At 43.9% G+C, this 10,189-nt stretch overlaps 1 protein-coding gene across 1 annotated transcript; it reads left to right on the top strand.

The window, feature by feature from the left end:
• Positions 1-997: 997 nt before the first annotated feature.
• HIF1AN (hypoxia inducible factor 1 subunit alpha inhibitor) lies at positions 998-7,771 on the top strand (the record flags this gene model as incomplete). The annotated part of the gene is made up of 7 exons (XM_010170256.2): positions 998-1,248; positions 2,469-2,617; positions 4,418-4,563; positions 5,073-5,179; positions 5,578-5,641; positions 5,880-5,990; positions 7,177-7,771. Coding segments are annotated over 7 exons (873 nt in total), but the record flags the coding sequence as incomplete, so codon positions are not given.
• Positions 7,772-10,189: the final 2,418 nt, after the last annotated feature.

Raw genomic sequence — 10,189 nt, 5'->3', positions numbered from 1 at the left:
CGTGCCGTCCCGGGTGCGCTCGCCTCCCCGTCCCGGCGCTGTCTGCCGCGGAGCGCCCGCCGTGCCCCTGCCCGCGCGGCCTTGCTCGGTGCTGTCCCGCTCCTCTTGGTCGTACTGGGGATTTCCTTTCGGTGCCACAGTGTTGGGTTGTGAAATTTCCAGAAAACATTTGCTTTAAGTGCTTCGGTCTCGGGATGGAAATCGTGGAAATGTGTAAAATCGTGGGCACGTGTTTGTTATTTTCTAAGTGAGAGCGGCCACAGATGTGAAGGTGCCTTGCAGCAGTGGCTCTTGTGTTGGTTCTGGACAAGCTCAATCTAGTTTTGCTAAGATTGCCAGTTGTTTGGAGTTTGTTTTTTTCCAAAGAAAGCCTGCAAGAAGGGAAGCTGTGCATGCACAGCTTGGAAACACAGCAGCTGTCATTCGTGTTTACATTACCTATTTATTGGTAGAGAGATAGGTGATATCTTTTGTTTTCTTGTAGTGTTTGTTTGGGGTTTTTTTTGGTGTAGAAGAGATGGGGTAAACTCAGTTTTTTGGTGGTTAAAGGTTGTCTGTGATCCTTTGAGAAAAGCAATGAGTGCTGTCTCTGTTTCTGGATGCAGAAGTATCTTTCTGTCAGCATTTACTCCCTCATAGCTGAGGCTGGAAGTGACCAGACAGAATCTACTGTGTCTCCTTGCTACATGGCAGGGCCAAGTAAGCCTAAAAGTGTTCCCAGTTAGTGTTTGTCTAACCTCGCATGTTAGAGATTAGCCAAGTAGAGAGTGGGGTCTGTCCCATTGCTACCAGGAGCTTGCTGTAGGAGCAGGCCACCACTTTTTTAAAGCTTCCTCTCATGGTTTGCTTGTTTTTCTCCCCAGGCCATGGTATCTGATTCCTCTAAATGCCTTTTCCAATTCCCTGTTTTTAGAGTTTGCATGGTTGCAATAACGAATGTGATTGTTCTCAAGTTCCAAGAGGTCCTGGAATCAATAAACTTCCTGTTTCTGTCCAGGAGCCGGTGGTGCTGACAGATACGAATCTGGTTTATCCTGCTCTGAAGTGGGACCTGGACTACCTCCAGGAAAACATTGGCAATGGGGACTTCTCAGTGTATAGTGCCAGCACACACAAGTTTCTGTACTATGATGAGAAGAAGATGGCCAATTTTAAGAACTTCAAACCCAAGTCGAGCAGGGAAGAGATGAAGTTTGCTGAGTTTGTGGACAGACTCAAAGAAATACAACAAAAAGGGAGTGCTGAGAGGTAAGTGATACATGGAGGTTTCTCCATTTCTGCTGATCTAAGTAGGGGATAAATTTCTCTTCAGTGAGTGCTGATTATTAAAATATCTCAAACTTTTTTTTTTTAAACAGCCTTACTTTTCCTGCAGGGCTGCTACTTGACAGCAGCCTTGTTACCCAATTTAAAAAGTCATACCATTAGTTAACCAAACTCTTCACACTGTCTGCAGAATTTTTTTTTCTTCTTCTCTGTCTGAGCAGAGTTTGGATAGAGCAAGTCTTAAGCTGAAACTCTTTTGATAGAGGAGCTTAGTTATCTGATTAAAAGGTACAGTCTATGACCCAAAGCCTTTTTTACAGAATGCCAAGGTAGCTGGTGCTAACCTTCCTCAGAAAGATGAGCCAAGGTTGCACATGTGCTGTGTATTTCGTGGTGGTGATGGCCCACAGCACTAACAGAGCTGTAAGTGACTGAAAGGACCTTCATGTTTATATGGAACGTAACCATTAGCAACTGTACTTAAGCCCCAAGTTAATTTCATCAGTCACCAGCCTTCTAAAAGGAGTTATGGATGCTTTATTGTGTCTCAGATGGAAGCAATCCTTTCCATGTCCACTTGTCATCTGTGCCTTTCCCTCCTTTCTTGGCTTTGGGTGTGCTTTTTCCAAGAGAAAAGGTAATCCCTGAGCTTAAAACTGCATGTTTTCTATCTGCATTGTAGACGGTAGTTTGTAATACCGAGATGTTCGATTCCTCTGATCTTCTAAGTGTAAATGTAAGTGTGGCTCTGAAGTAGCTTGACACTGAAATGTGCAGGGTTTCCTGAGCCCTTTTTTACCCTCACACACTTCTGGTAGAAGAGGTAATTCTTATCACAGATAACTTAGAGTGGTGGCGTTTATCTGGAGATTATTCATGAGTGTGTTTGATATTTGACGGCGGCCAGTCAGTTTACAGTTTCTTCTTCCTGCAATGTGAGGGGGTTGTTCTTGCTCTAAAATTCTCCTTGTGATTGTGGAAGCATAGTGGAGTGCTGTTCCCTTCTGTGCCAGGAAATCTTTCAGCAAAGTTTGGGGACTTTTTGCAGCTGTTTCCTTCCACAGGTGTTTATGATGTGTGATGACAGAACAGAATCTCTAGGAGTTATGTCTCTTTCTTTTGAAATCTTTCTGAAGAGATGTATCTTTAGGTTCATGACAAAGCTTAATACTTGCTTTCTGCTTGTCTCTGACGAAATACAGGCTATATCTGCAGCAAACCTTGAATGACACAGTTGGAAGGAAGATTGTGGTGGATTTTCTTGGCTTCAACTGGAACTGGATTAACAAGCAGCAAGGGAAACGTGGCTGGGGTCAACTGACTTCTAACTTGCTTCTTATTGGCATGGAAGGTAAGCAGTTTCCTCTGACTGGAGGAGAAGGGGAGAAGATTTGCTTAGCAGTTCTGTATTTCAGTTCCAGAAGGTCTTTCGGATGGGTTTTCCACTAGCTTCTAAGTATTGCTTCAGAGCAGGTAGTTCAAAGCTTTGGATTGGGAGGGGACTGTTGTCACAGTTTAACTTGGGTTATAGAGAGGAAACAAAGGGAATAGTTTGTGTTTCCCCAGAGACATACTGTGAATGCCTGGATGTAATCTCCTGCTCATGGAAAGGCTCTGTGTGGTGCTGGTAGGGCTGTGTTTTCAGTAATTGCTAATCATATTCTGGGACCTGTTTATTGTTTGAATGCTTCAGATGCTGTAGATTTAAAATGCTCAGAGTCTGCGGATTTAAAATGCAAAAGGGTTTGCAAGTTGAGCAAAGTTAGTCTTCTAACTTCAGGCTTCTCTAGTGTGTCCAATGTCCACCCAGGAGGAAATGCTGATTATTCTGTGAAGTGTTTGTTCCTGTTTGTACACTGTGGGGAGGAATTCTCCTTCAATTAAGAGCTGAATTTCTTCTTGGAAGGTTAGAGGACACTGGGATAAATCCTAAAAATACCTGAATAGAGTGGAATTCCAAATCCATGTGGAAACTGACTCATAGGCAGGTGCCTTAGAAGACAGAGGTGCTGCTGCACTGTTGTCAAGGAGATCATTCTAATGGGAAGTAATCTCAGTAGCTGGGCAAGGAACATACACAGTTTTGTGGGGTGGGATGACCTATAATCAATGTGTCTGTTGCATCCAATTATAATTGTCCAGTTCTAATTACTTGCTAATTCATGACTGTTCAGTTCTGTTTTTTCCCCTTTGCAGGGGGGTTGGAACTAGATGATCTTTAGGGTCCCTTCCAACCCAAACCATTCTGTGATTCTATAAGTTATACTCAACTTACAGGAGTTTGTCTTTGCCAGTTGTTTTACTAGCTGAGAGAAGAGAACTTCATGTAAAAGCACTGCATCAACACTTCCCCACAGGTCATAGTGTGATCACTGAAATTCTGTTATCAGCAGGTTATGCACAAGAACCAAGGAATTGTCTTGAACAAGTGTGTGCTAGAAAAAGGAATGTCTTTGCAGGAGCATATGACTGCATGATCTGTTTAAGGAATTTATGGGTTTAACTGTCACCTAATTCTCTTTAGTGAAAATACATATAAAGAGCAAACTAAAAGAGTAATTTCTGAAGTGGCAAAAAGGCTGAAAAACATAGTTGTGAGGGGTACAAAATGACACACAGTATTTAAAGATTTGATTAAATTTAAGATCTTGGAGTGACAGTCAAACTTCAACTGTTAATCAGACTGAGGAGGTGCTCTTGGGAGCCCCAATGACAGAGATTTGTTTACTTGTTTTCTTGCAAAACTACTAGGAGTTTTTTCAAAATCAAAATGTTAAATTCCTTTTCTCTACACTAATAATTTTTAAAAGTCCATTCCACAACTTTTCATCTAAACAGAGTGTTTTATGAAAAAGCTTCCCATCAGCGTGCACCATCTGCTGTTCATGGAAACAAGCTGGAAATCCTAATCCTGTAGAGCATAAGTTGCTGAATAGGGGTTTAGAGTAGAAATTAAGTGGGGTAGCAACTGCTCAGTAGAGGCTGACTGATGTAGTGATCAGTGTGTAACATTCCTGTGGTCATTTTCCTTGTTGAATCTTCTGAATATGTGGGAGTGTATTTACTTCCTTTAGCAAGGAATACAACTTCCTTCCGCCTTCCGTACCTGTATGTGAGAGCGTCCTGATTACTGTCTCTTCTCCCTGTGTAGGCAACGTGACGCCAGCTCATTACGATGAGCAGCAGAACTTCTTCGCTCAGATTAAGGGTTACAAGAGGTGTATCCTGTTCCCTCCTGATCAGTTTGAATGCCTCTACCCTTATCCTGTGCACCATCCATGCGACAGACAGAGCCAGGTGAGAGTAGCAGATCTGTTCTCTGCTCCGTGCCAAAAGAGAGCCTTTGTGAAGATGCGAGGTGGGAGGAAGCTGCACTGGAATTAAAGCTGCACAGCACTTGCTGAGCTTTTGCAAAACCTGTGTTCAGATCTGTTAACTGCTGAATACATTGAGAATAGGTGGAAGGACTGGTGGTGTTTCTGTTTGTGTCTCATCCTGACTTGCAGGTGCTAGGGCTATAAACATCTCCTTACTGATAGCAGAACTGGACTGCAATTGCTGCCTCCTTCGTTCTGTTTCATTGATCACTTGGTCAAACACAGGTTTGCTCAGAGGCAAATTTCAGGGCTCCTGTGTAAGTTGGTGGTACTTTGGGGGTACTGCAGGACCTTGCAATGGAGCTAAGACACAAATGGGAATGTAAAATCCATATAGGGAAGATCAGGATGAATCGATACTGAGAGCCAATAATGAGCACTGTTATTGCAGGAACTTCTTCTGAGTTTCTTAATGTTTTCTTCTGTTAGGTGGACTTTGACAATCCTGACTATGAGAAGTTTCCAAACTTCCGGAGCGTGGTTGGCTATGAGACGGTGGTGGGTCCAGGGGATGTGCTGTACATACCTATGTACTGGTAAGAAGGATGGTGGGACTGCATGATGTCCAGCAAACAGACATTTAAAAGGTCTTCTGCTTAAAGTGTTGGGTTGGCTTTTAAGATAATTTTGGTTTGCTTTCTCCAGCAAGTGTGATATTTTCTGTGATATCTTGGGCCAATCTGCTTTTATTTCCTATCTGTTGAACAGGAGTGGTAATTCTCCCTGACACTATGTTATTGTGAGAGTGCTCCACTAACGTGTGTGAGAAAAGGATCTGTATTTAAATAAGGATTGCTTTCCAGAAGTTCTGAGGTCTTGATGTAGGAGGTGTAGGGCAAGGCTTGCCTAGTGCGCTCTGGACTCGTCCATCCATGATATTTCACTATAAGCTACAGCAATAGTTTCTTTTCTTTTTTGTGTGGTTTCCATGCAGGTGGCACCACATTGAGTCTCTCCTGAATGGGGGGATTACCATCACTGTGAACTTCTGGTACAAGGTGAGTTCAAGCACCTTCCTGCACAGCTTGGATAGTTCTATTCCAGAGGCTTTTTTCAGGTAGAGGTGTATTGGTGTGTGTTGTCAATGTGAGAACTTCATTGCACCAAATCCTTTGCTTTAAAGCTGAGAGCTACTTTCTCCCATTGGAGCGATGTGTAAAGAACTGGGTGGCTGGGAAAAGGTGGAATAATCTGCCAATTCAGAAAGCATGCAGTGAGCTGTTTTTGATATTTCAGGGTGCCCCAACCCCAAAGAGAATTGAATATCCGTTAAAGGCTCATCAGAAAGTTGCGATAATGAGGAACATTGAGAAGATGTTGGGAGAAGCCTTAGGAAATCCACAAGAGGTATGAAAAAGAACTATGTAGTCACTGATGCTGAAATTGTTATGGCTTAATGCAAAACTTGGGATGCCAACTATCTGGCTCTGCAGGTGTCACAGTGAGGTTAGGAGAAAGCAGGGTTGCTCTGTTGGGAATGGTTCTTCCTGCTGTCTGCAGAAGTCCCTTTGGCTACGAAAAGGCAAGCTCTTTAAATTATAGTTCTGGAGAGGACCACTACAAACAAGGGTGTATTTTTCTGGTATGTGAGGGAAGGTGGCTTTGGGCACTGCCAGGAAAGTGTTGCTCCCAAACTCTCCTTAGCCTTCTGTCCAGCAACAATACCCACTATTTGCAAAAAAAATTGAACTGTTTTACCTGTTGAATCCAAATCTCTTATTTAAATAAGAGGGAACTCCTTTATTAAGTCATGTGCTTCCCCCTTAATGCATGTCTCGGTCATCTCTGAATTCTTTGCAGTTTTAACCAACTGGTATTTCAAAAACCAGATTGAAGTACTAAGAGTATGCTTTTTGAAGATCTGCTTGTCTGAACATGGAAGTACTGCATGTGAATAGAAATGTTTTCATGATCTATAACCCTTACCACTGTGCAGGAACTCCTCTTTAGTGCAGTCATGTGAGAGCATGGTTCTTGCCTGAGATTATCTTACTGGTATAGCGTGCTGAACTTCCCTCAGTGATTCGGCAGCGCTCAGAAATGGGAGTGGTCTTGACTGAAAACAAAACCTTAGCAAAATCGTCAGTCCTAGGCTTCTTCCCAAGTGACCCCAAGGACCAGAGAGGATTCAGTGAGTAAGAATGTTCCTTCTCTGCCCTGCAAAAAGCAACCCTTCATGACTAGTGCCTCCTTTTAATAGCATCTACTGAGAAATCACAAATCTAGGGTGGGAAGTGAAAAAGTTTCAAACAAATACTGTGGATGTAGTGTTTTGGTGACAACTAAAGTTGGGTGTTGGCAGAGAACCCTGCAATTTCAGTAGGGTGTTGGAGGATGTGCTCAAGGGTGCTTCAGTGTTTTATCTAGAAAATACTTTGAAACTGATTCAGTGCACCTTGGGCTCAGTTTGTGTGCTGAGATCCTCTGCCCGGGGCCACTCAGCTCAAGCTGTTGTGATGCAGAGGGAGCAGGCTCTGCAGCTGCCATTTCTGTGTAACTGTCTCGGCTAACGATCTGTTTTTGCTTTGAACAGGTGGGTCCCTTGTTGAATATGATGATTAAGGGACGGTATGACTAATGCCTGGCTGCCCGGGTGACTGATGTTGGAGCTGCTTTGTTCACAAGCAATGGAAGATACTGAGCGCTAGTATTGCACGCAGCACTTAACAGACTGGTGGGTTTCCTGGCCCATCCCTGCCCCACTACAGTAAAAGGGGCTACTGGAACTGCAAAACCGTTAGTACCCCATTCGTCCTCCACTCTCATTTAACCGAACCTCTCAAGAAAGAGTCTGCACTTACTGGAAGCTGGATTCATGCTCACTAACTTGTTTTTTCCCCCTCTGCCCTGTTTGCCACAACAAAGAGCATGGCTTCTGGCATGTGGATATGTCCCTTCAAGATTTTCAGGCATTTGAAGAAGAACTTGGAGGAGAACCAGGAGTGATCTTGTTTCCTCAGCCTCATGGGGTTTGGGTCTCCTGGCTGGGTTTGTGTTAATGCCTGCAGTGGATATAAGATGGGAAGTGATAGGTTTCACAGTCTTCTGTTGTTAGAAAACCTGTCCATGCTCAGCTCTGACACCTTTTTGTATAACGAGAATGAACATGTGAGATGGCCTGTGTGTGATGAGTATCTGGACAAATGATTCAGTTTCTTAAACTTAAGACATCTATGCTTTGGAATTAGTACAGGGTAGTGATCAGAGTGAATTCATCTAGTGTGTGAGCACCAAATCCTATGCTCTCCAAATAATATCTGTGTTCTAGGAGTCTAGATAAACCTCCTTTCTGACAGCTTTCTCTGGGGAGTCAGGGCTCCTCTCCTGCTCTTCTGAAGCTGCAGTGTGGTTAAAAAGGGGATGTAGCATTATGAAGGGAGAAGCATAAATGCCAGGGCGCTCTCCAAGTCTTGTATGATTAAGCCGCATTTTTAAAAGAAATTCCCCAGGGATGCTGAGCTAGACTGTCATAGCGCAGTGTCAGATAGGTGCAGAGCCTCTCTTCTCCCCATCAGGGACTCTGGCTCCTCGGACTAACACAGGAAAGTGCCCTTTTTACTGAAACTGCAAGAACTCAAGTGTGTGTGGCTGCGCACAGATGCGCATGTTTGTGTGATGTTGTGTGGCTCCTGTCCATCAGTTCAATCCATGCCAGTGTGTGGTTCCCTTCCTTGTACAGTCACATGAAAGAGGTCAGGGCTTTCTGTTTAGATTAAGTTTATCTTGATCCTTTTTGTGTTCCGGGACTTGACGTGGCATGTCAGGAAGCAACAAGACCAGGGCACAGGAACCAGACAAGCATCTGTTTAAGAGTCCTCAGCAATCACCCTGAAAAATCACTTTGCTTTCCTCCTCTTCCATGCAAAAGCCTTGGGCTTATATGGAGGCTGTGTTTTTTATTCCCTGAGGTGTGCTGCACTGCTGTCCCTGGTTTGGAGGGTGGTGCAAAGGTATTGTATTTTTGATGCGGTAGTAATGGGTCCCAAGAGCTAGAGGTGAGAGAAGCCGTTTCATAGCCCATGTATCTCATCCCAGAGAATAGTGGGGAATTTGTTCTGTGGAGACTTCCCAGTGTTTTTCTTCTTGTTCTTCTGGGCTTGTTCTGACATGGGATTCTGATAAATGTATTGAGGAACATGCTGCTCAAGAAGTGCTCCATCTTTGGCCTCAGGCCCCATCTTTTGGTGGGACAGCTCATGCACCACTTGCTGTGAGCTTGTTTTGCACAAAGGTGAAAGGCTTCTTGAGCAGGAGGTCCCAGGGTCTAGTTTTCTGGCTGCTTTAGAGGTCAGAAGAAATGAAGTGTAATTGGCAGCTGCAGGGTCCTCATTTAAGAAATATGTTTGTGTCGCTGAGTAGTCTGACTGCCATGTTACTTGTTGCAGACTCTCCAGAGCTGTGGTTAGATCCAAATGAAGGTCACTCAGCTGGATACTTATCAATGCTCAGCCTTTGGGCAGGTGGGGAAGAAGGCTAAGCTGCTGACTCTGGCCAAAAGCAAGGCCTTCCCAGGAATCCTGGGCACGTGCCCTTGGTTGAAAGATGCTCAAATGAAATCCCATCTCTGCTATTTATTCAGCACATGGTAGTCTCCAGTACTACTTGTTAGACACCATCAACTCTTGAAGCTCAGGGTGGGAGTTCATATCCCATGTGGAGAGAGAATGGTACTTACAGAACTTCAGGATCCTTTTTTTCTTTATTTGCCAAAGGTCTAACTTTTAAAGTGTCTGAACAGGTTTTGCTGCACTTGACTTCGTGAAAGCTGATTTACAATGCACTGATGGACTGACTCCCCCCCTTCCCTTTTCACCTTGTGCTTTCAATGCCCCTTGCCATGGTATTGGGAAGCTGTGTGTGTTCTCTGCTAGGGGTGTGTGTGCAGGGGGTGGGGTGTGACAAACACACGGTACCTTCTGAAGTGTAGTTCTTAAATACAACCAATGTTGAACAAAGAACTGTGTGGCTTTTATTTTGTGAGTGGCTGTCTAGAAGAGCTGTGTAAGGAGATGTGCATATAAAGCTACTTCTCAGTCTTTCTAATAACTCTACTTGTGTTCTACACTCGTGAAAGCTGCTGGTCTCCAGAACTGCCTGCACAACAGCAATACCAACTGTGTTATTGTGTGTCTTCGTGACTTTCTTTATACTACTCTCATAAGCCTGAAAAGAAAGCTGGAAATAAGATGGTATCCTTAAACCCTGATAACAAGAAGTGTTGATGGGGAGGAAACAAATTCCCCTACTGACTGGAATGGTGTCACCATGTCTGGGTCACTGATGGGACCGATGGAGCAAACTACGCTATCAGATCTAATGAGTTCTATCAATTGCTTATCCTTTGGGATATCTGGTCCTCCATTTGGTTCTTTATCCAATTCATACTTTAGTCAGGGAGGTTTTTTGAGGAAGGCTTCATCTGTGTGCACCTCTACTGTGTGTTAACAGCCTGGGGTGGTGGAGTCTTCTCTGCCTAGTAAAGACACAGGTTATTTTATGGTAGTATTACCTCTACACAGCAGTCTTGGCATCGAACCATCAATGCA

Source organism: Antrostomus carolinensis, unplaced genomic scaffold (genome assembly GCF_000700745.2).
Source record: "Antrostomus carolinensis isolate BGI_N321 unplaced genomic scaffold, ASM70074v2 scaffold9566, whole genome shotgun sequence".
Classification (NCBI taxonomy): Eukaryota; Metazoa; Chordata; class Aves; order Caprimulgiformes; family Caprimulgidae; genus Antrostomus; species Antrostomus carolinensis.
Note: the sequence above shows the minus strand (reverse complement) of the source record. Positions and strands in the feature narration are given on the sequence as shown.